Genomic DNA, 25,200 nt, shown 5'->3' on the forward strand with positions numbered 1-25,200 from the left:
ATCAATTACACCTGCGGACCAGAACGAGCCTGCATATTCGACGACCGCGATTATAATGCAAACATTGACCAGGTATGTCCAATCTCGCCAGAAACAAAACGTTACATGGCCTTACCTTGCAGGGCTAAATCTGGCGGACAAGGATCCTATGAGCTCCGACCCTATTGACATTATTATTGGAGCGGATTTATACGGGCAGCTATTACTCCAAGGCGTCATTCGAGGCTCAGGGTGTGTCCCGACCGCGCAAAGCACGGCCTTGGGCTGGATCCTGTCCGGTCCCATCCAAACTCCTGGTTCCGATGACGTCCACATCCACCATTTGTCCGTCCTCGAACACCTTGACCACATTCTGCGCCGCTTCTGGGAAGTCGAGGAGCTCCCAACTCCCGCGATTTTGACACCTGACGAACAAAATTGCGAACGTCATTTCGCTGAAACAAATTCGCGAACCTCAGAAGGCCCTTACATTGTCCGATTACCGTTTTGAGACGACCAACCGATTCACCTCGGAGATTTCAGGTCGAGAGCGCTTAGCAGTTTGCGATCTCAAGAGAATCTCCTAAAACGAGACCCCAATTCCCAACGCGAATATCAGGAATTTCTTTTGGAATACCAGTTTCTTGGGCATATGCGAAAGGTGGATCCACCGTCGCCCATAGCACCTCCAAATGCTTATTACATTCCGCACCATCCTGTTATTCGCCAAACTAGTCAAACGACGCGTCTTTGCGTTGTTTTCAACGCTTCCAGTCGCACTTCAAATGGCAAATCCCTTAATCAACATTTGCACAGTGGGCCAAAACTCCAACAGGACCTGATCGCAATCCTGATTCGCTGTCGTCAATTCCAATATGTCTACGCGGCCGACATCGAAAAAATGTATCGGCAGATCCTCGTTCACCCTCACGAGATCGACTTTCAGCGCATCCTTTGGCGCGAGTTTCCTTCTGCTCCGATTGACGAATACCAGCTGCTCACGGTAACATATGGTACAACTCCAGCGCCATATCTCGCTCTCAGAGTGTTGAGACAATTAATCGAGGACGAAGGTTTCTCCTACCCGGACGCAGTGCAAGTTTTAAGCTACCAAGCGTACGTTGACGACTTCCTCTTTGGAAGTGACGACCTCACGTCACTGCGCCTGATCCGCAACCAGACGATCCTATTGGTTCAAGCAGCTGGCTAGTATTTCAGAAGTAAGTTAAGATGATAACGGGAATGTAGTAAGAAAGCAGTTAGGTCTGGGTTAGGTTAGGCTAGGCTAGTAAGCAAGCAGCTGGCTAGTAAGACAGCAGCTGGCCAGTAAGACAGCAGTTAGATAGTAAGCAAGCGGTAAACTAGTAAGCAACGAGTACGCTAGTAAGCAAGCAGTAAGATGGAATGAATGCAATTAGCTTGTCAGCAAGCTGTAAGTTAGTATGCAAGCAGTGAGCTAGTAACAATGCAATATGCTAATAAGCAAGCATTAAGCTAGAAAGCAAGCAGCAAGCTAGATAAGCAAGGAATAGGCTAGCAAGCAAGCAGTAATCTTGACCGCAAGCAATGAGCTAGTAAGCAAGCGAGAAGCTAGTAAGGAAGCAGTATGCTAGAAAGCAAGCGGCGGGCTAGTAAGTAAGCAGTAAGCTAGTGAGCAAGCATTAAGCTAGAAAGCAAGCAGCAAGCTAGTAAGCAACCAGGAAGCTAGTAAGGAAGCAGTATGCTAGCAAGCAATTAACAGGCTTGTAAGAATTCAGATAGTTAGTAAGAAAGCTGTAATCTAGTAGCAAAGCAGTAAGCTGGAATGCATGCAGGATGCTAGTAAGGAAGCAGTATGCTAGTATACAAGCAGTGAGTTACTAACAAATCAGTATGCTAGTAGGCAAGCTGCAGGCTAGTAAGAAAGCAGTTATATAGTAAGAAATCAATGGGTTAGTGAGCAAGCAGCAATGTAGCAAGCAAGCAGTAAGCTCGTAAGGAAGCAGTGAGCTAGTAAGCGTGTAGGAAGCTAGTAAGGAAGCAGTAAGCTAGTAACAAAGCCGTAAGTTAGTAAGCAAGCAGGAAGCTAGAAAGCATGCAGGAAGCTGGAAAGCAAGCAACAGGTTAGCAAGAAAGCTGTAAGCTATTAACAAAGCAGTAAGTTTGTAAGAAAACGTTAAGCTCGTATGCGAGCAGGAAGCATTCGGTTAGTATGAGAGCAGTAAGTTAGTAAGATAGCAGTGAGTCATGAAGAAAGCAGGGATGCAGTAAGAAAGCAGAAAGCTAGTAAGCAAACAGTACGCTAGTTAGCGAGTAGGAAGCTAGTAAGGAAGCAGTATGCTAGTAAGAAAACAGTGTGCCAGTAAGCAAGCAGTAAGCTAGAACGCTAGCACCAAGCTAGTAGGCATGCAGTAAGCGAGTAAGCTAGCAGTAAGCTAGTAAGCAGGCAGGAAGCTAGCAAGCAACCAGTAAGCTAGCAGTAAGCTAGTAAGCAAGCAGTAATCTACTAAGCAAGCAGTGAGCTAGTAAGCAAGCACACAGCTAGTAAGGAAACACTATGCTAGTAAATAAGCAGAAAGCTACAAAGCAACAAGTAAGCTGGTAAGGAAGCAGTTAGCTAGTAAGCGAGTAGTAAGCTAGTATGCACGCAGTGAGCTAGTAAGCGAGCAGGAATGTAGTAAGGAAGTAGTATGCTAGGGACAAAGCAGTAAGACTAAGCAACTAGTATGCTAGTAAGCAGGCTGCAGGCTAGTAAGTTAGCAATTACCTAGTAAGGAACCAGTGTGCTAGTAAGCAAGCAGTAAGCTAGAAGACAAGCAACAAGCCAGTAAGCAGGCAGTAACCTAGTAAGTAAGCAGTGAGCTATTCACAAATCTGGAAGATAGTGAGGAAGCAGTAAGCTAGTGTGCATGCATTAAGGTAGCATACAAGCAGTAAGCTAGTAAGCAAGCAGTATGCTTGTAAGCAACCAGCCAGCTAGTAAGCAAGCAGTAAGCTAGAATGCAGGGAGCAGGTTAGTAAGGAACCAGTGAGCTAGTAAGCAAGCAGTAAGTTTGAAAGCAAGCAGTAATCTAGTAAGCAAGTAGTAACCTAGCAAGCAAGCTGTAAGCTAGTAAGAAAGCATTAGGTTAGTAAGAAAGCAGTAAGCTAGTAAGGGAGGTGTAAGCTGGCAAGAAAGCAGTAAGTTAGTAACAAAGCAGGAGTCTTGTGAGCATGCAGTTAGCTGGTAAGAAAGCAGTAAGTTTGTAACAAAGCAGTAAGCTACTAAGCAGCCAGTAAGGTAGTATGAAAACAGTAAGCTAGCAAGGGAGCTGTAAGGTAGTAAGAAAGCATTAAGCTAGTAAGGGAGCAGTAAGATTGTGTGCCTGCAGGAAGCTAGTAACAGAGCTGTAAGCTAGTAAACAAGCAGGATGCTAGTAAGCCAACAGTAAGCTAGTAAGCGAGCATGGATCTAGTAAGAGAGCAGAATCCTAGTAAACTTGCAGTAAGCTATTAAGGAGCCAGTAAGCTAGTAAACAAGCAGTGAGATAGTAAGAGAGCAGGATGCTAGTAAGGAAGCAGTATGCTAGTGAGCAAGCAGTAGGGTTGAAACCAAGCAGCAAGGTAGTTAGCAAACAGCAAGTAAGTAAGCTTTTTTTTTTTTTTTTTTTTTTTTTTTTTTTGTCGTGGGGAAAATCTTCGAAAGACTCCCTCTCACCTCCTTGGGGAGAGGTGGGAGGGGTGTGTGGGATTCCCCGCGCCCGTACAACGACAGGCGCGGGACCTACCCACTAAAAACCCCACGGTGACCCTTCGGCACGCTTTGGGAGGATACCGGGAATCGCTCGAAGCATTCTTCCGGTATCCTCCCCGTGCCCGCGCTTTCGCGCCCATCCCCCGGGGGGACAATCGGTCCCCCCAGTAGACACACTGCCTCATAGCGGCGGGACGGGGCCACTCCATCCCGCCGCTATCCGTCCCGGGGCCGCGTTTAGTGGCGGCTGCGAGCCCCAACCCGCAACCGCCCGCGACCCCGTTAAGTAAGTAAGCTAGCAATAAGCGAGTAAGTTAGCAGTAAGCTAGTAAGCAGGCAGTAATCTAGTAAGCAAGCGCCGAGCTAGTAGGAAAGCAGTAAGCTAGTAAGCAAACAGTAAGATTGTAAGCTAGCAGCAGGCTTGTAAGAATGCAATTTGCTAGTATGGAAGCAGTATGTTAATAAGCAAGCAGGATGCGAGTGAGCTAGCTGTAAGCTAGTAAGCATGCAGCAATCTAGTATGCAAACAGTGAGCTAGTATTCAAGCAGTGTGCTAGTAAGCTCGCTGTAAGCTAGATAGCAAGCAGCAAGCTAGTAAGGAAGCAGTTAGCTAGTAAGGAAGCAGTATTGTAGTAAGCAAGCAGTAAGCTAGTAAGCGAGCAGTAAGCAAGTAAATTAGCAGCAGGCTAGTAAGAAAGCAGTTAGCTATGGAGCAAGCAGCAAACTAGTAGCAAGCAGCAAGCGAGTAAGCAAGCAGTAATCTTGTGTGTAAGCAGTGGACTAGAAAGCGAGCAGCGAGCTAGTAGGCGTGGAGGGAGCCAGTAACAAAGTAGTAATCTAGTTAGCAAGCGGTATACTGGTTAGAAAGCAGTTGGCTAGTAAGCAAGTAGTAAGATGGTGAGGATGCAGTATCCTTGTAAATATGCAGTGGGCTAGTAAGCGAGCAGGGAGCTAGTAAGTGTGCAGTATGCTAGTAGGCAAGCTGTAAGCTAGTAAGTAACCAAGAAGCTAGTAAGCAAGCAGTAAGCGAGTAGGCTACCTTTAGGCTTGAAGGCAAGGAGCCGGCAAGTAAGAAAGCAGCTATCTAGAAAGCAAGCAGTAAGCTAGTAAGCAAGCAGTAATCTAGTAAGGAAGCTGTGTGCTAGCAAGCAAGCAGCAGGCTAGTAAGCAAGCAGTAAGCGAGTAAGCTACCAGCAATCTTCTAAGTGAGGAGGAAGCTAGTAGGCAAGCTCTAAGCAAGTAAACTAGCAGCAGGCTAGTAGAAAGCAGTTAGCTATTGAGCAAGCAGCAAACTAGTAGCAAGCAGCAACGAGTAAGCAAGCACTAATCTTGTAAGTAAGCTGTGGGCTAGTAAGCGTGTAGGGAGCTAGTAAGGAAGCAGTAAACACGAGTGCTAGCTGTAAGCTAGTATGCAAGTAGTACGCTAGTAGGCAAGTAGTGAGCTGGTAAGAAAACAGTATGCTATTAAGCAAGCAGCAGGCGAGTAAGATAGCTATTAGCTAGGAAGCAAGCATTAAGGTAGTATGCAAGCAGTAAGCTACTATGCAGGCATGGGCCTAGTGAGAGCGCAGAATGCTAGTAAGCTAGCAGTAACCTATTAAGGAATCAGGAAGCTAGTATGCAAGCAGCACGTTAGTATTGAAGCAATAAGCCAGTGAGGAACCAGTCTGCTAGTAAGCAAGCAGTAAGCTCGAAAGCAAGCAGTAACCTAATAAGCAAGCAGTAAGCTAGAATGCATGCAGTAACCTAGTGAGCAAGCAGTAAGCTACAAAGCAAGCAGCAGGATAGTAAGCAAGCAGTAACCGAGTAAGCTAGTAGTAATCTAGTAAGCAAGCAGTGAGCTAATATACACGAAGAAAGCTAGTAAGGAAGCCGTGAGCTAGTCATGCGTGCAGGATGCTGGAGAGGAGGCAGTATACTAGTAAGCAAGCAATAAGCTAGTAAGCAACCAGTAAGCTAGTAAGGAAGCATCAGGCTAATAGGAAAGCACTTAGATAGTAAGAAAGCTGTATGCTTGTAAGCAAGCAGTAAGCTATTATGCAGGCAGCAAGCTTGTAAGCAAGCAGTGGGCTAATAAGCGAGTTGGAGGCTAGTAAGGAAGCAGTAAGCTTGTTGGCTACAAGTCAGCTAGTAAGCATGCAGTGAGATAATAAGCGAGCGGGGAGCAGGTCAGAAAGCTGTATGCGAGTAAGCAAGCAGTAGGCTAGAAAGTAGTATGCTAGAAAGCAAGTAGTGAGCTAGTAAGCGAGGAGGAAGCTAGTAAGCAAGCTGTAAGCGAGTGAGCTAACCGTAAGCTGGTAAGCAAGCAGTGAGCTAGTCAGCGAGGAGGAAGCTAGAAAGGAGGCAGTATGATAGTAAGCAAGCTGTACGCTAGTGAGCAACCAGTAGTCTTGTCAGCAAGCAGCAGGCCAGTCAGAAAGATGCTACCTAGTAAGAAAGCCGTATGCTAGTAAGCAAGTTATGAGCTATGGAGCAAGCAGTAAGCTGGTAAGCAAGCATAAACCTAATAAGCAAGCAGTACGCTAGTAACCAAGCAGTATGCGAGTAAGCTAGCAGCAAGGTGGTAAGCAAGCAGTGAGCTAGTCGGCGAGGAGGAAGCTAGAAAGGAGGCAGTATGATAGTAAGCAAGCTGTACGCTAGTAAGCAACCAGTAAGCTTGTAGGCAACCAGTAAGATAGTAAGCAAGCAATTAGCTAGTAAGCAAGTAGTAAGCTAGTAAGCAAGCAGTAAGCTGGTGAGAAAGCTGTTCGTTAGTAAGCGAGTAGGGAATTAGTAACAAAGCAGTAATCTAGTAACCAACCATTAAGGCAGTAAGCAAGCAGTGAGCTTGTATGCAAACAGGAAGCTAGTAAGGAAGCAGTAAACCAGAAAGCAAACAGCAGGCAATTAAGCAAGCAGTAAGCGAGTAAGCTAGCAGTAAGCTAGTAAGCAAGCTGTAATCTAGCAAGCAACGAGTGAGCCATTGAGCATGCAGTAAACTAGCAAGCATGCCGGAAGCTAGTAAAAAAGCAGTTAGCTAGTAACAAAGCCGTAAGCTTGTAAGCAAGCTGGTGGCTAGTCAGATAGCAGTTAGCTAGTAAAGTAGGCTGTGTGCTAGCATGCTACCAGTAAACTAGAAAGTAAGCAGTAATCTAGTAAGCAAGCTGTGAGCTAGTGAGCAAGCAGAAGGCTAGTAACTTAGCAGTGGGCTAGTGAGCTAGCCAGCAAGCAGTAAGTGATTAAGCTAGCAGTATGCTATTAAGCCAGAAGTAAGATACTAAGCAAGCAGTAAGCTAGAAAGCAAACAGCAGGCTAGTAAGCAAGCGGGAAGCGTGTGAGCTGGCAGTAAGATAGTAAGCGAGGAGAAAGCTGGTAAGGAAGCATTATGCTAGTAAGCAAGCAGTAAGCTAGAAAGCAGGCAACAAGCAAGAACGCAAGCAGTAAGCGAGTGTGCTAGCTGTAACATAGTAAGCAAGCAGTAATCTAATAAGCAAGCACTAAGTTAGAAAGCAAGCAGTAAGCTACTAACCAAGCAAAAAGCTGGTAAGCATGCAGTGAGTTAGTAGGCATGCAGGGAGCTGGTAAGGAAGCAGTAAGCTAGAAAGCAAGCAGCAATCCAGTAAGCAAGCAGTAAACTACAATGCAAGTAGAAGGCTAGTAAGAACGCAGAAGCTAGTAACAAGCAGTAAGCTGGTGGACAAACAGTAAGATAGTATGCAAGCATCGAGCTATTAAGCAAGTAGTAAGCTAGTAGGAAAGCAATTAGCTAGTAAGAAAGCAGTATGCTAGTAAGCAAGCTGTAAGCTAGAAAGCGAGCTGCTGGCTGTTATGCAAGCAGTAAGCGAGTAAGCTAGCAGTAAGCTAGTATGAAAGCAGTGAGCTAGTAAGCAACCAGTAAGCTAGTAAGCAAACAGTTAGCTGGTAAGCAAACTGTGAGTTAGTAAGCGAGCAGGGAGCTTGACAGGAAGCATTATGCTTGTTAGCAAGCTGTAAGCTAGTAAGCGAGCCGGGACCTAGTAAGGGAGCAGAATGCTAGTAAGCTAGCTGTAAGCTACTATGGAACCAGTAAGCTAGTAAACAAGCAGGAACCTAGTAGGAAGCAGGATGCTAGTCAGCAAGATGGAGGCTAGTAAGCATGCAGTAAGCGAGTATGCTAGCAGTAAGCTAGTAACCAAGCTGTGTGCTAGTATGCGAGCAGGAAGCTAGTAAGGATGCAGTATGCTAGTTAGGAAGCAGTAAGCTTGGAAATAAGCAGTAAGCGAATAAGCTTGCGGTAAGCTACTAACCAAGCAGTAATCTAGTAAGCAAGCAGTGAGCTAGTAAGCAACCATGATGCGCGTAATCTAGCAGTAAGGTAGAAAGCAAGCAGCGGGCTGTTATGCAAGAAGTAAGCTACTAAGCAAGCAGTAAGCAGGTAAGCAAGCAGTGAGCTAGTAAGCGACCAGGGAGCTAGTAAGGAAGCAGCAAGCTAGAAAACAAGCAGTGAGCTAGTAAGCAAGGAAGAAGCTTGTAAGGAAGCAGTATGCTAGTAAGTAAGCAGTATGGTGTTAAGATAGCAGTTAGCTCTTAAGCATGTAATAAGCTAATTAGCAACCAGTGAGCTAGTAAGCAAAGACGAAGCTAGTAAGGAAGCAGTATGGCTGTATGCAACAGGAACGCTAGTAAGCAAGTAGCAGGCTAATAAGAACGCAATCAGCTAGTAAGAAAGCGGTATGCTAGTAAGCGAGCAGTAGGGTAGAACACAAGCAGCAAGCTAGTAATCAAGCAGTAAGCTAGAATGCAAGCAGCAAGCTAGTAAGCAAGCAGTAAGCTAGAACGCAAGCATCAGGCTTGTAAACATGCAGTAAGCGAGCATGATAGTAGTAAGCTAGTAAGCAAGCAGTGAGCTAGTAAGCGAAGGAGAATCAAGTATGGAAGCAGCATAATTCTAAGCAAGCTGTAAGCTAGTTGGCAAGCAGTAAGCTGGTAGGAAAGCAGCTAGCCAGTAAGCATGCAGTAAGCGAGTAACCTAGCAGTAAGATAGTAAGCATACAGTGAGCTGATAAGCAAGCAGCAGGCTAGTATGGATGCAGTTAGCTAGTAGGGAAGCAGTAAGTTTGTAGCAAAGCAGTAAGCTACAAGGCTAGCATTACGCGAGCAAGCTAGCAGTAAGTTAGTAAGCAAGCAGTAAGCTAGTATGCAAGCAGTGCGCTAGTAAGCAAGCTGTAAGCTGGAAAGGAAGCCGGTAACTATTGAGCATGCAGTAAACAAGTATGCAAGTAGTAAGTTACAAAGCAAGGAGCGGGCTACTGAGAAACCAGTTAGCTAGTGAGCAAACAGATAGCTAGTAAGCAAGCAGTAAGCGAGTGAGCTAGCAGCAAGGTAGTAAGCAAGCAGTAAGCTTGCAAGCAAGCTGCGAGCTAGTAAGCGAGCAGTAAGCTAGTACGGACGCAGTGAGCTAATAAGCGTTCTGGGAGCAAGTAAGGAAACAGTAATCTAGTCAGCACGCAGTAAGCTGGTAAGCAGCCGGTATGCTTGTAAGCAATCAGCAGGGTAGCAAGAAAGCAGGTAGCTAGTAAGCAAGAAGGAAGCTATTAGGTAGCCAGTAAGCCAGTAAGCAAGCTGCCAGCTAACAAGATAGCAATTAGATAGTATGAATGCAGTGTGTTTGTAAGCATGCAGTAGGCTAGAAAGCAAGCAGCAAGCTAGTAAGCATGCAGTAAGCATGTGAGCAAGCAGCAGGCTAGTCAGAATGCAGTAAGAGAGTAATCTAGCTTTAAACTAGTGAGCAAGTAGTGTGGTAGTAAGCGAGGAGCGAACTAGGGAAGGAGTATGCTAGTATGCAAGCGGTAAGCTTGTAAGGAACCAGTAAGCTTCTATGCAAGTAGAAAGCTATTAAACAGGCAGTACGCTTGTAAGCATGCAGTAAGGTAGTAAGGAAGCAGTGAGCTAGTAAGCATTCAGGGAGCTATTAAGGATGCATTAAGCCAGTCAGCAAGCAGTAAGCTGGTATGAAAGCAGATAGCAAGTAGGCATGTAGTAAGCATGTATGCAAGCAGTAAGCTGGTAATCAAGCAGTGAGCTAGTAAGCGAGCAGGGAGCTAGAATGGGAGCTTTGTGCTAGTAAGCAAGCCGCAGGCTTGTATGCGAGCATGGTCCTAGTAAGGGAGCAGAATGCTAGTAAGCTAGCAGTAAGCTATTAAGGAACGTGTAAGCTAGTAAGTAAGCAATATACTAGTAAGCAACCAGTATGCTTGTAAGCAAGTAGTAAGCTAGCATGCAGGCAGGAAGCTTGTAAGCAAGCAGTAAGCTAGTAAGCATGCAGTTGGCTAGTAAGTGAGCAATTAGCTAGTAACGAAGCAGTGTGCTAGTAAGCAAGCAGTAAGCTAGTAGGAATTCAGTTTGGTATTAAGAAAGCAGTATTGTTAGAATACTAAGGGTTCTAACGTGGGTCCGTACGAAGGAATAGACTGGTAAAGAAATAGTTACAAGTATCAATTAGGTTTTCTTATTTTTATTACAAACAAAAACGTATCAAAACTAAAAAATACTATTTTGTGGAAAACGAAATAAGGAAATTAAACTCAGTTTTGACGTCGGCTCGTTTCAGCCGTGTCACGTCCCCTTTGGCGTTACTGTTGTGGCATTCTGTAACAAAAGTTTACTGAATGTGTAAATATCTTAAATTCGGACACGTTGCCACGTTTAGACGCTTATCAGCTGCTTACCCCGCGTTCCAAGCGACAATATGTTGTGCTTGGATGGAGAAGCTAACTGCTGATTCGCGTAGTAATTAATGGACTGTACTAATTTGTTTTTTGGTCGGTGATATTTGAATTAAATGATATCACCGACGCGTGCAACCGGACAGACGAAGTTTTCCTCGTTTCTGTCGAGTTAGCCAAGCGTTGGAACGGACGGGCCCCAAATGGAGGTTGTAAGGCTCCAAGAGGACTATTTTCCGTGAGCACGCTCACCGTGCGGGTGGCGTGGGACGCCGACGCAAGAAAACTCCCTGCCTAGTGCGGCTACCTCGACGGCGGCTCCACAGGAGCAGCCTGCGGCCTGCCGGAATAGGGGGGTGGGGCGCTTCAAGCAACTCCAACCACCCTTCGGACACTACACAGTTACGGGTAATGGGTGGAGAGGTGGAAGGAAGGCCCTTCGAACCCTTTACTCCACCGTACACTGTACTCTACACTGGCACAAGCGTCGGGTCTCTGGAGGGGGTTCTCTGGAGCCCGTTGCACGGTGAGCACCACGAGGCGATACCAGTATATCAGGATCTACCTTCCGGTTGCTCCGTCGCCGTATAGCAAAGGGTGGGTCGTCGAAACCTTAACTCCACCGATCGGTGCACGCTACACTGGTACAACCGACGGGTTTCGGAGTGGGTTCTCTGATCCCGTTTAGCTCGGTGAGCTCACCACTAGGCGATACCGGTATATCGGTATCTACTCCCCAGTGACTTCAACCTTTAGCTTTAAGGGACTCAATGTACTCAGTACTGAGTCCCTAACGTAGCGGTCGCGGCAACGTCTGCAACGTTAAATCACACGAACTGCTACAACGTCAGGCAGATTTTCTCGGAAATATCTGTTGCCGTGAGACAAGATTTCCTAATTTCAAATTGTCCTAAAATCTTTCATAGAACGTGCGTAATACAAGTTCTTTGGAGCGCGTACTTGTGACGGAGAGGATCGATAAAGGATCTGCTCTCGATCGCAGTCAGCTCCCTAAAGCCGTGAGCCGTGAGGAAAATCAGCGAGGATCGACAGGCGAAGACCGCGCCGCGCCGCGCAGGCGCGGTGCGGTTACGATTTCGGATATTGATCTCTCTCTTCAATTAATAGGTCGTTTCTCTCTCTCTCGGTGCTAACGACACAATACCTTTGGAGACAGGTGTTCGAATGTACTGTGTGAACGAAGATAGCTAGCAAAAACCCGTAAACAGCCGCGATTTTGATTGTCTGTAGACCGAAGGAATTCGGCGTCAGCCCGACCTTCTAGACAATGCGTACGCAGAACTAGCATTAGGAATCGCGACCGAGTTTTTTCCCCTCGGACAAACGCGATAGTTAAACAAGTATGCTAGTAAGCAAGCAGTAAGCTACAAGACAAGCAGTGAGCTAGTACGCGAACAGGACCCTACTAGGGGAGCACTATGCTAGTACGCAAGCATTAAGCTATAACGAATACAGTTAGCTAGTAAGAAAGCAGTATGCTAGTAAACATGCAGCAGGCTAGTAAGCCCAAACTAAGCGAGTAAGCTAGCAGAAAGCTAGTAAGCATGAAGTGAGCTAGTAAGCGAGCAGGGAGCTAGTAACGAAGCAGTATGCTAGTAAACAAGCAGTAAGCTAGTAAGCAACCAGTAAGCTAGTAAGCAAGGAGTGAGCTAGTAAGCGAAGTGGAAGCTAGCAATCAAGCAGTAAGCTTGAGAGCAAGTAACAAGCTAATAAGAAGGTGTTAGCTATTAAGCAAGCAGTAAGCTAGTAAGCAGACAATGAGATAGTAAGCGAGAAGGGAGCTAGTAAGCTAGGGGGAAGCTAGAAAGCATGCAGTAAGCAAGTAAGCCATCAGCAGACTAGTAAGGAAGTAGATAGCTAATTTGCAAGCAGCAAACTAGCAAGCAAGCAGTTATCTTGTAAGCAAGCAATGGGCTAGTAAGCGTGCTTGGAGCTAGTAAGAAAGCAGTATGCTTGTAAGCAAGCAGTAAGCTAGTAAGCAACCTGTAAGCTAGTAAGCAAGCAGTAGGCCAGTGAGAAAGCAGCAAGCTTGCAAGCAGGCCGTATGCTAGTAAGCAAGTAGTAAGCGAGTAAGCTAGCAGTAAGCTGGGAAGCAGGCAGGAAGCTAGTAGGAATGCAGTGAGCTAGCAAGAAAGCTGTATGGTAGTAAGCAACCAGTAGGCTAGTAAGCAAACAGGAAGCTGGCATGAAAGCAAATAGCTTGTAAGCAAGCAGTGTGCTAGTGAGCAAGCAGTAAGATGGCATAAAAGCAATTAGCTTGCAAGCAAGCAGTAAGCTAGTATGCAACCAGTGTCCTAGTAAGCGAGGAGGAAGCTCGTAAGGAAGCAGTAACGACTAAGCTAACTGTAAGCTTGTAAGCAAGCAGTAAGTTAGCAGGACAAGCAGTGAGGTAGAAATCGAGCTGCAAGCTAGTGAGCAAGTATTATGCCAGTAAGCAAGTAGTAAGCTAATAAGCCAGCAGTAAACTGATAAGCAAGCCGGAGGAGAGTAAGCTAGCTGTAAGCTGGTAAGTAACATGTAAGCTTGTAAGCAAGCAGTACACTGGCTTGAAAGGAATTAGCTTGTAAGCAAGCAGTAAGCTAGTACGCAAGCAGTGACCTAGTAAGCGAGCAGGAAGCTAGTAAGCAAGCGGTAATCTAGTAAGCAAGCAGTGAGCTAGAAAGCAAGCAGCAGGCTAGTAAGCAAGCAGTAAGGCAGAAAGCACGCAGCAAGCTAGTAAGCAAGCTGTAAGCTAGTAGGCAAGCAATGAGCAAGTAAGCGAGCAGCTAGTCGGTGGCCCTATACGGGGCCCCCGTCTGGGCGGACGACCTGGCTGCCTCCCGGCGCAGCATGACTATGCTGCGTCGGGTGCAGAGACGCATGGCGCTCAGGGTCGTCCGCGGGTCGGACCGTGTCACATGAGGCGGCGACGGTTCTAGCGGGGATGCCGCCCATGGACCTCCTCGCGCGGTCGCACGCGGTGATGTACCGGCACCGCGTCGACCGTCGCGCGGGGATGGGGGCGGTCCCGGGCGGGCAGGAACCTGCTTGGGGCGATTTGAAGCGCCAGGCCCGGCAGTCCGTGTTGCTCGCGTGGCAGGAGCGGCTGGCTCTGCCAACCGCGGGGCACCGGACTGTCGGGGCTGTTCGGCCACTCCTGAAGGAGTGGCTGGACAGAGGCCATGGCAGCCTCACCTACCGGCTGGCACAGGTATTTTCCGGGCATGGCAGCTTCGGAAGATACCTGTGCCGGATAGGGAAGGAGCCGACGGCGCGTTGCTGCCACTGCGACGCTGAGCAGGACACGGCGGATCATACCCTGGAGGTATGCCCCGCGTGGGAGGGGGAGCGCCGTGTCCTGGTCGGCGTCGTCGGGCGGGATGTCTCGCTGCCGGGCGTGGTGCGCGCCATGCTCGGCAGCGAGGAGAAGTGGAGGGCCGTGGCCTCCTTCTGCGAGAACGTAATGTTGCAGAAGGAGGCCGCGGGGAGGGAGCGCGAGCTTCAGCGGCGCGCTGAAGCTCGCGCTCGTGCGGTGGCCCGAGGTCGTCGCCCGGTCGCGAGGCGTCGCGGGCGGCCGCCTCGGCGTGGCGGATGACCTAGGCTGGGAGGGGGGTCCTGAGGGGACCCTCCTCCCGCCAGGCGGCGCCGGGTCGGACCGGTTGGGGGTAAGAGTGCCTCCCCCTACCGGTCCGACGCAAGGGGAGGCACCCTCGGCGGTCTGGTGCGGCCATGAACGCCCGGCCGCCGAGGGGTGGAAACGGGGTCGCGGGCGGTTGCGAGTTGGGGCTCGCAGCCGCCACTAAACGCGGCCCCGGGACGGATAGCGGCGGGATGGAGTGGCCCCGTCCCGCCGCTATGAGGCAGTGTGTCTACTGGGGGGACCGATTGTCCCCCCGGGGGATGGGCGCGAAAGCGCGGGCACGGGGAGGATACCGGAAGAATGCTTCGAGCGATTCCCGGTATCCTCCCAAAGCGTGCCGAAGGGTCACCGTGGGGTTTTTAGTGGGTAGGTCCCGCGCCTGTCGTTGTACGGGCGCGGGGAATCCCACACACCCCTCCCACCTCTCCCCAAGGAGGTGGGAGGGAGTCTTTCGAAGATTTTCCCCACGACAAAAAAAAAAAAAAAAAAAAAAAAAAAAAGTAAGCAAGCAGAGAGCTAGTAAGGAAGCATTATGAAGGTAAGCAAGCAGTAAGCTAGTAAGCGAGCATGGTAATAGTGTGAGAGCAGAATGCTAGTAAGCTAGCAGTAAGCTATTAAGGATCCTGTAAGCTGGTAGGCAAGCAGGGTGCTAGCAAGGAAGCATTATGCTCGTAAGCAAGCAGCAAGCAAGAAAGCAAGCAGCAAGCTAGTATGCGAGCATGGTCCTAGTATGAGAGCAGAATGCTAGTAAGATAGCAGTAAGCTATTAATGATCCAGTATGCTAGTAAGCAAGAAGGGAGCTAGTAAGGAAGCATTATGCTAGTAAGGAAGCATTATGCTAGTAAGCAAGCAGCAAGCTAGGAAGCAAGCAGCAAGCTAGTAGGCAAGCAATGAGCAAGTAAGCGAGCAGGGAGCTAGTAAGGGAGCATTATGAAGGTAAGCAAGCAGCAAGCTAGTAAGCGAGCATGGTAATAGTGTGAGAGCAGAATGCTAGTAAGCTAACAGTAAGCTATTAAGGATCCTGTAAGCTAGTAGGCAAGCAGGGTGCTAGCAAGGAAGCATTATGCTAGTAAGCGAGCAGTAAGCTAGTAAGCAAGCAGTAAGCTGACAAGAAAGCAATTAGCTTGTACGCAAGCAGTAAGCTAGGATGCAAGCAGTGAGCTAGTAAGCTACAAGTAAGCTAGAAAGCAAGCTGCAGGCTAGTCAAGTAGCAGTAAGCGTGTAAGGTAGCAGTAAGGTAGTAAGCAACCAGTAAGAGTGTACGCTAGCAGCTGGCTAGTAAGAAAGCAGTTAGCTGGTAAGAAAGCTTCGTGCTAGTACGCAAGGAGGAAGCTAGTAAGGAAGTAGTATGACACTAAGCAAGCAGGATGCTAGTAAGGAAGCAGTATGCTAGCAAGCATGCAGTACGGTAGTAAGCAACCAGTAAGACTGTAAGCAAGCAGCAGGCTAGTAAGAAAGCGGTTAGCTAGTAAGAAAGTAGTAAGCGAGTATGCTAGCAGCAAGCTAGTAAACAAGCAGTGAACTAGTAAGCAGGCAGAGAGCTAGTTAGAAGAAGTAATCTAGTAAGCAAGCAGTATGCGAGTAATCTAGCAGTAAGCTCGCAAGCAAGCAGTAAGCTGGTAAGAGAGCTATTAGCTTGTAAGCAAGCAGAAAGCTAGAAAGCAAGGAGCAGGCTAGTAAGAAAGCAGTTTACTAGTAAGCAAGGGGAAAGCAAGTAAGGAAGCACTGTGCTTGAAAGCAAGCAGCAGGCTAGTGAGCTAGCAGGAAGCGAGTAACCTAGCAGTAAGCTACTAAGGAAGCAGCTGGATAGTAACAAAGCTATTAGCTAGTATGAAAGCAGTATGACAGTAAGCCAGCGGTAAGCTCGAAAGCAAGCAGCAAGCTAGCAAGCATGCGGGAAGCAAGTAAGCCAGCAGTAAGCTAGTAGGCAACCAGTAATCTAGTAAGCAAACAGTGAGCTAGTAAGCAGGGAGTAAGCGAGTAAGCTAGCAGTAAGCAGGTAAAGAACCAGTAAGCTAGTAAGCAAGCACTAAGCTAGAATGCAAGCAATAAGCTAGTATGCATGCAGCAAGATTGTAAGCAAGCAGCTGGCTAGTCAGGTAGCAGCTAGCTAGTAAGAAATCTGTGTGATAGTGGGCAAGCTGTAAGCTAGAAAACAGCCAGTATGTTATTAAGCGAGCACTAAGCTAGAAAGCAAGCAGTAAGCGAGAAAGCAAGGAGGTCACTGGAAAGTATGCAATTAGCTAGTAAGCATGCAGTAAGCTAGAATACAAGGTGCAGGCCTGTAAGAAAGCAGTTATCTAGTATGCAAGCAGTAAGCTTTGTAAGGAAGCACTATGCTAAAAAGCATGCAGCGGGCTAGTAAGCAAGCTGTAGGCGAGTAATGTAACAGCAACCTAGTAAGTGAGCAGTAAGCAAGCAAACAAGCAGTGAGCTAGTAAGATAGCAATTATATAGTAAACGAGCAGTGAGCTAGTAAGAAAGCAATCAGCTAGTAAGCAAGCAGTAACTTAGTGTGCAAGCTGTTAGCTAGCAAGCGGGGAGTTAGCCAGTAAGGAAGCGGTATGCTAGTAAGCAAGCAGTGATCTAGTAAGCAAGCAGGAAGCTAGTGAGCAAGCAGTAACCTAGTAAGGAAGCACTAAGCTAGAAAGCAAGCAGGTGGCTAGTAACAAGCAGTAAGCGAGTAAGCGAGCAGCAAGCAAGTAAGCAAGCAGTATGCTAGTATGCAAGCAGAAATCTAGTTAGCAAGCAGCAAGCTCGTAACCAAGCAACGGGCTAGTAAGGAAGCAGTAAGCTACTAAGCAAGCAGTAATCTAGTAAGAAACAAGTACGCTGCTGAGCATGCAGCAGGCTAGTAACGAAGCAGTAATCTAGTAAGCAAGCGGTATACTGGTAAGAAAGTAGTTAGCTAGTAAGCAAGCAGCAAGCTAGTGAGCAAGCAGTAAGTTAGAAAGCAAGCAGCAGGATAGTTAGCATGCAGTGAGCCAGCATACTAGCAGTAAACAAGTAAGCAAGCAGTGATCTAGTTTGCGAGGAGGAAGCTAGTAAGAAAGCAGCATGATTGTGAGCCAGCAGTAAGATAGTAAACATGCCGTAAGCTAGTCAGCAACCTGTAAACTAGTAAGCAAGCGGTATGCTAGTAAGGAAGCTCAAAGGTAGAAAGGATGCAGCAGGCAAGTAAGCTTGCAGTAAGCGGGTATGCTAGCAGTGAGCTAGTAAGAAAGCAGTATTCCAGTAAGCAAGCAGTAAGCTAGAATGCCAGCAGCAAGCTAGTAAGCCAGCAGTAAGCTAGTAAGCGAGCAGAGATCTAGTAATGGGGCAGAATGCTAGCAAGCAAGCAGTAGGCTAGCAAGGAACCAGTAAGCTAGGAAGCAAGCAGGAAGCTAATAAGGAAGCAGTATGCTAGAAAGCAAGCAGCGGGCTAGTAAGCAAGCAGTAAGCTAGTAAGCGAGCAGGAAGCTACTAAGGAAGCAGTATGGTAGTAAGCACCGGGCATGGAAGAAGCTCCTCGAGACCCTTGATGACGACCCTTGGGGGCGCCCTTATAAGGTGGTGCTGAACAAGCTCCGTCCGTGGGGGCCCCCCGTCACCGAGGGTCTTGACCCGCGGCAGCTGGAGGGCATGGTCAATATTCTCTTCCCAATTGGGGAGATGGGACCACGTCCTCCGGCAGAGGCGACGGCCCCGTTGGAGTGGGTGGCCGAGCCGGGGGTCACGCAGGGGGAGCTGGCAACAGCAATCAGACGGCTCGGGGCGCGTAACACGGCCCCGGGTCCGGATGGTGTGCCTGGCCGGGTTTGGGTTTTAACACACGGCGTCCTTGGGGCCGACCATAGGCGGTTGTTTAACCGATGCCTGAGGGACGGGCGATTCCCCCCCAGTTGGAAGGTGGCGAGGATGGTCCTCCTCCGGAAGGAGGGTCGGCCCGCGGAGTCTCCATCCGCATACCGGCCCATCTGTCGCCTCGACGAGGTGGGCAAGCTCTTCGAGCGAGTGATTGCTGCCCGCCTCGTCGAGCACCTGTCGCGGGGTGCCCCCGGCCTGGCCGACTGCCAGTACGATTTCCGGGAGGGTCGATCGACGATCGACGCGATAGGTCGCGTCAGGGCCCTCTCGGAGTCGGCCGTCTCCCGGGGAGGGGTGGCTTTGGCAGTATCCTTGGATATTGCCAACGCCTTTAACACCCTTCCCTGGGAAGAGATAAGGAGGGGTCTCGAATATCATCGGGTCCCACCTTATCTCAGGGCAGTCGTCGGGGATTATCTCCGCTGGAGGTGAATCGAGTATCCGGGCCGGGATGGAGATATGCGGAGGGAGGTGTACTGCGGTGTTCCCCAGGGGTCGGTCCTCGGGCCACTCCTGTGGCACGTCGCGTACGATAAGGTGTTGCGGGCCGAACTCCCTGAAGGCGTCAGCGCCGTGTGTTATGCAGATGACACACTGGTGCTGGCCGTCGGGGCGCACTGAGGGAGGGCCAAGCGCCTCGCGGAGCTGAGGGCGCAGCGCGTCGTTGGCCGTATCAGGGAGATGGGGATGAAGGTGGCGGTCCATAAGACCGAGGTGATAGCGTTCCGTTTACCTCGGCAGGATCCGCCACCCCCTCTGATCCGGGTGGGTGGGGCTGATATCGAGGTGAAGCCCCGGATGAGGTATCTGGGGCTGATCCTCGATAGCCACTGGCGCTTCGAGGAGCATTTCCGCTGCCTGGTTCCCCGGTTGGAGAGGATGGTCTCGGCTTTAGGCCGGATCCTCCCCAACCTGGGGGGCCCGGCGGGATGAGTTCGCCGCCTCTATGTGGCAATGGTTCAGTCGGTGGCCCCATACGGGGCCCCCGTCTGGGCGGACGACCTGGCGGCCTCCCGGCGCAGCATGACGATGCTGCGTCGGGTGCAGAGGCGGATGGCGCTGAGGGTCGTCCGCGGCTACCGGACCGTGTCGCATGAGGCGGCGACGGTTCTTGCGGGGATGCCGCCCATGGATCTCCTCGCGCGGTCGCACGCGATGATGTATCGTCATCGTGTCGACCGTCGCGCGGGAGTGGGGGCGGTCCCGGGAGAGCAGGAACCTGCTTGGGGCGATTTGAAGCGCCAGCCCCGGCAGTTCGTGGTGCTCGCGTGGCAGGAGCGGTTGGCCCTGCCAACCGCGGGGCACCGGACAGTCGGGGCTGTTCGGCCACTCCTGAGTGAGTGGCTGGACAGAGGCCATGGAAGCCTCACTTATCGGATGGCACAGGTATTTTCCGGGCATGGTAGCTTCGGAAGATACCTGTGCCGGATAGGGAAGGAGCCGACGGCGCGTTGCTGCCATTGTGACGCCGAGCAGGACACGGCTGATCATACCCTCCAGGTATGCCCAGCTTGGGAGGGGGAGCGACGTGTCAGCGGCGCGCTGAGGTATGGTGGCGCGAGGGCGTCGCCCGGGCGCCAGGCGTCGCGGGCGGCAGCTTTTGCGCGGCGGATGACCCTGGCTGGGAGGGGGGCCCTGTGGGGAGCCTCCTCCCGCCAGGCGGCGCCGGGTCGGACCGGTTGGGGGTAGGAGTGCCTCCCCCTACCGGTCCGACGCAAGGGGAGGCGCCCTCGGCGGTCTGGTGCGGCCATGAACGTCCGGCCGCCGAGGGGTGGAAACGGGGTCGCGGGCGGTTGCGAGTTGGGGCTCGCAGCCGCCACTAATCGCGGCCCCGGGACGGATAGCGGGGGGATGGAGTGGCCCCGTCCCGCCGCTATGAGGCAGTGTGTCTACTGGGGGGACCGATTGTCCCCCCGGGGGATGGGCGCGAAAGCGCGGGCACGGGGAGGATACCGGAAGAATGCTTCGAGCGATTCCCGGTATCCTCCCAAAGCGTGCGGAAGGGTCACCGTGGGGTTTTTAGTGCGTAAGTCCCGCGCCCGTCATTCTACGGGCGCGGGGAATCCCACACAACCCTCCCGCCTCTCCCCAAGGAGGTGGGAGGGAGTCTTTCGAAGATTTTCCCCACGACAAAAAAAAAAAAAAAAAAAAAAAAAAGTATGGTAGTAAGCACTCTGTAAGCTCGTAAAAAAGCAGTAAGTTATGGAGAATGCAGCAGTGTATTAATATTGCAGTTAATTAGTCAGCAAGCAGTAAGCTAGTAAGCAATCAATAAGCTTGTAAGCTACCAGTAAGCTAGTAAGCATGCAATCAGCTTGTAAGCAAGCAGTAAGCTAGTAAGCATGGAGTGAGCCAGTAAGCAAGCGGTAAGCTCGTAAGCAACAAGTAAGCAAGTAAGCAAGCAGCTGGCCAGTAAGGAAACAATAAGGTGGTAAGCAACCAGAAAGCTAGTAAGCGAGCAGGAAGCTAGTATGGCAGCAGTATGCAAGTAAGCAAGCAGTAGGCTATTAAGGAAGCAGTTAGCTAGTATGAAAGCAGTAGGCAATTGTGCAAGCAGCAAACTAGTATGCATGCAGTAAGCTAGTAAGCATGCAGTGAGCTAGAAAGCAAGGAGCAGGATTGTAAGAAAGCAGTTATCTTGTAACCAAGCTGCATGCTAGTAAGGAAGCACTAAGCTAGAAAGCAAGCTGCTGGTCAGTAAGCAAGCTGTAAGCGAGTACGCTAGCAGTAAGACAGTAAGCAACCAGTAAGCTTGTAAGGAAGCAACAGGTTAGTAAGAAAGCTCTTAGCTACTAAGAAAGCAGTATGCTAGTATTGAGGATCTTTGTGATAGATTTCCCCAATCGCTTACCGCAGAAAGAAGAAGGAATAATTTGTTGAAACGGTATAATGTGTAAGACACGGAGGCGACAAAATATGTGGAAGACTTTTCTCCGCGGTCTGGGTTGTCGCACGACTTCCTTCAAATTGGTTAAAATCCCGGCTATATATACGTCGTCGAATGGTCGGCAGACCTATTGGTTTTATGACATGACCTGAGCCGACGTGGAACAGAGAAAAATCGCGAAGATTCGGAAATACAAAATATATCTATTCTCAACAGTCCCACTTGTTTTGAATGTCCGCAAATATTTAATTTTTCTCTCGGATAGCAAAACGGCTGCTTTTGCAAAGGCTTAGCAGAGATATCAGCTAATTGTTCTTTCGATGGAACATATCTAATTTCTACTCCTCCGCGATTAACGACATCACGAGTAAAATGGTACTTTTTACCGATGTGTTACGAGCGCTTATGGTTTTCGGAACTATTAGCAATTTTTATGGCCGCTTGGTTATCAACAGAAGCAGGGACGATATTGCACACAACATCCAATTCATTCAACATACGATGTAACCAAACCGCTTCTTTTACGCCGTGGGCTAACGCGATATATTCCGACTCAGCGGTCGAAAGGGCAACGACCTTTTGCAATTGACTGGACCACGAAATTGGTCCGCTATTCAAAATATTGACAAATCCACTCCTAGATCTTCGAGTCTGAGCATCCGGCATAATGAGCATCCGTGAATCCCGAAATATCAAGCGAACTCCCACTATTTCCGTAAACTATTCTGTGATCACGTGTTCCATTTAAATAACGCATTATTTTCTTTACCGATTGCCAATAAGTGTCGTCGTAAGAACTCAAAAATTGACTTGCGTAATTGACCGCAAATTCGATATCCGGGCGACAAACTCGTGCAGCGAATAATAAAGAGCCTATTGCCTCACGAAACGGCATTTTACTGTCAGTCGCAGGTGTTTGTTTTTGCATGGGCATACCTGGCTCCGCAGGTACACTTGACGGATTTGCTTCAAGCATATTGAAGGTCTTTAATATTTTCTTAATATAGCCCGGTTGAGAAATTTTTAAGAGTCGTCGTTCGCGATCGCGTTTAATCTCGAAACCGAGAAATTCATCGGCCCGATCTACCGAGATTTTAAAATTACCTTCTAAATAATCTAAGACACTCTTAATTGCATTCTCGCTTTTGCTCATAATCAAACCACCATCCACATACAGGGCTAAATACACTTTTGAACTTTCCACTACACCGACAAGCACGCACTTATCACTTGCGATGTTCACGAGATTAAATCCGTTCAGAAACCTCGTGAACTTCTCGTTCCAGCATTTGGGTGACTGCTTCAATCCATACAGGCTGCGATGTAGCGGGAAGACTGCATCCGGTTGGCTCTAAATTGTGTATTCTGGAGGCTGCTCCAAATAAATTTCTTCTTGAAGATCGCCATATAGAAAAGCGGTTTTCACGTCGAACTTCATTATTTCATAATCACCTTTCGCAGCTATTGCAAGAAGAGTTCTAATGGACCCGTAGCGAACGACAGGTGCGAATGTGTCAAAATAATCGATTCCTTCTGATTGTCGGAATCCTTTCGCTATGAGTCTCGCCTTGTATCTCTTCAGATTTTCAGCTGCATCATTTTTGATTGAGAAAACCCATTTGCAAACGATTGCACGTTTTCCTTGCGGCAGTGCACATATGGTCCATGTGCGATTTTTTTCAAGCGCCAGCATCTCTTCGTCCATGGCTTTCTTCCATTTTCTGGTGTCGTCACTGGATATTGCCTCAGTATAGGTCATAGGCACCGTATCAGCCAAAAAAGCAATAGGTACGGCGTATCGGTCAGGTGCTTGTAAGGTTCTTCTATTGCGCAGTTGTCTTCCTTCCCGAGCATTTTCATTGGCGGCTACCTGCTCTATCTCTGGCAAAGCTGCGTTTTCCACAACTGGAGCTTGGTGTTCGGTTGCACCTTCTGGAGTAGGAATCGTCTCTCTTTCGTCTTCAATTCCGAACTTTTTTTTTTTTTTTTTTTTTTTGTCGTGGGGAAAATCTTCGAAAGACTCCCTCCCACATCCTTGGGGAGAGGTGGGAGGGGTGTGTGGGATTCCCCGCGCCCGTACAACGACAGGCGCGGGACCTACCCACTAAAAACCCCACGGTGACCCTTCGGCACGCTTTGGGAGGATACCGGGAATCGCTCGAAGCATTCTTCCGGTATCCTCCCCGTGCCCGCGCTTTCGCGCCCATCCCCCGGGGGGACAATCGGTCCCCCCAGTAGACACACTGCCTCATAGCGGCGGGACGGGGCCACTCCATCCCGCCGCTATCCGTCCCGGGGCCGCGTTTAGTGGCGGCTGCGAGCCCCAACTCGCAACCGCCCGCGACCCCGTTTCCACCCCTCGGCGGCCGGGCGTTCATGGCCGCACCAGACCGCCGAGGGTGCCTCCCCTTGCGTCGGACCGGTAGGGGGAGGCACTCCTACCCCCAACCGGTCCGACCCGGCGCCGCCTGGCGGGAGGAGGGTCCCCTCAGGACCCCCCTCCCAGCCTAGGTCATCCGCCACGCCGAGGCGGCCGCCCGCGACGCCTCGCGACCGGGCGACGACCTCGGGCCACCGCACGAGCGCGAGCTTCAGCGCGCCGCTGAAGCTCGCGCTCCCTCCCCGCGGCCTCCTTCTGCAACATTACGTTCTCGCAGAAGGAGGCCACGGCCCTCCACTTCTCCTCGCTGCCGAGCATGGCGCGCACCACGCCCGGCAGCGAGACATCCCGCCCGACGACGGCGACCAGGACACGGCGCTCCCCCTCCCACGCGGGGCATACCTCCAGGGTATGATCCGCCGTGTCCTGCTCAGCGTCGCAGTGGCAGCAACGCGCCGTCGGCTCCTTCCCTATCCGGCACAGGTATCTTCCGAAGCTGCCATGCCCGGAAAATACCTGTGCCAGCCGGTAGGTGAGGCTGCCATGGCCTCTGTCCAGCCACTCCTTCAGGAGTGGCCGAACAGCCCCGACAGTCCGGTGCCCCGCGGTTGGCAGAGCCAGCCGCTCCTGCCACGCGAGCAACACGGACTGCCGGGCCTGGCGCTTCAAATCGCCCCAAGCAGGTTCCTGCCCGCCCGGGACCGCCCCCACCCCCGCGCGACGGTCGACGCGGTGCCGGTACATCGCCGCGTGCGACCGCGCGAGCAGGTCCATGGGCGGCATCCCCGCTAGAACCGTCGCCGCCTCATGTGACATGGTCCGATACCCGCGGACGACCCTGAGCGCCATGCGCCTCTGCACCCGACGCAGCATAGTCATGCTGCGCCGGGAGGCAGCCAGGTCGTCCGCCCAGACGGGGGCCCCGTATAGGGCCACCGACTGGACCATTGCCACATAGAGGCGACGAACTCGGCCCGCCGGGCCCCCCAGGTTGGGCAGGATCCGGCCCAGAGCCGCAACCATCCTTTCCAACCGGGGGACCAGGCAGCGGAAATGCTTCTCGAAACGCCAGTGGCTATCGAGGATCAGCCCCAGATACCTGATCTGGGGCTTCACCTCGATGTCAGCCCCACCCACCCGAATCAGAGGGGGTGGCGGATCCTGCCGAGGTGAATGAAACGCAATCACCTCGGTCTTATGGACCGCCACCGTCATCCCCATCCCCCTGATCCGGTCGACGACGCGTTGCGACCCCTCCTCCGCGCGACGCATGGCCCTCCCCCAGTGCGCCCCGACGGCCAGCACCAGTGTGTCATCCGCATAACACACCGTGCTGACGCCGTCGGGGAGGCCAGCCCGCAACACCGAGTCGTACGTGATGTTCCACAGGAGTGGCCCGAGGACCGACCCCTGCGGAACACCGCAGTACACCTCCCTCCGCATATCACCATCCCGGCCCGGATACTCGATCCACCTGCCGCGGAGATAATCCCCGACGACCGCCCTGAGACAAGGGGGGACTCGATGATATTCGAGCCCCCTCCTTATCCCTTCCCAGGGGAGGGTGTTAAAGGCATTGGCAATATCCAAGGATATTGCCAATGCCACCCCTCCCCGGGAGACGGCCGCCTCCGAGAGGGCCCTCACACGACCTATCGCGTCGATAGTCGATCGGCCCGCCCGGAAACCGAACTGGCAGTCGGCCAGACCGGGATCACCCCGCGACAGGTGCTCGACGAGGCGGGCAGCAATCACACGCTCGAAGAGCTTGCCCACCTCGTCGAGGAGACAAATGGGCCGGTATGCGGAGGGAGACTCCGCGGGCCGACCCTCCTTCCGGAGGAGGACCATCCTCGCCACCTTCCAACTGGGGGGGAATCGCCCGTCCCTCAGGCAGCGGTCGAACAACCGCCTGAGGTCGGCCCCAAGGACGCCCTGGGTCAAGACCCAAACCCGGCCGGGCACACCATCCGGACCCGGGGCCGTGTTACGAACCCCGAGCCGTCTGATGGCCGCTGCCAGCTCCTCCTGCGTGACCCCCAGCTCGGCCGTCCACTCCACTGGGACAGCCG

The 25,200-nt window shown here is 50.8% G+C and overlaps 1 protein-coding gene across 1 annotated transcript; it reads left to right on the forward strand.

Moving 5' to 3' along the window:
* The first annotated feature begins 631 nt into the window (after positions 1–631).
* On the forward strand, positions 632–1,189 carry LOC143349099 (uncharacterized). The gene has a single exon (XM_076780054.1). It carries the CDS (start codon positions 632–634, stop codon positions 1,187–1,189), a length of 558 nt encoding a protein of 185 aa, XP_076636169.1.
* The last annotated feature ends 24,011 nt before the right edge of the window (positions 1,190–25,200 follow it).

This window comes from Colletes latitarsis, chromosome 12 (assembly GCF_051014445.1).
Source record: "Colletes latitarsis isolate SP2378_abdomen chromosome 12, iyColLati1, whole genome shotgun sequence".
Lineage (NCBI taxonomy): Eukaryota > Metazoa > Arthropoda > Insecta > Hymenoptera > Colletidae > Colletes > Colletes latitarsis.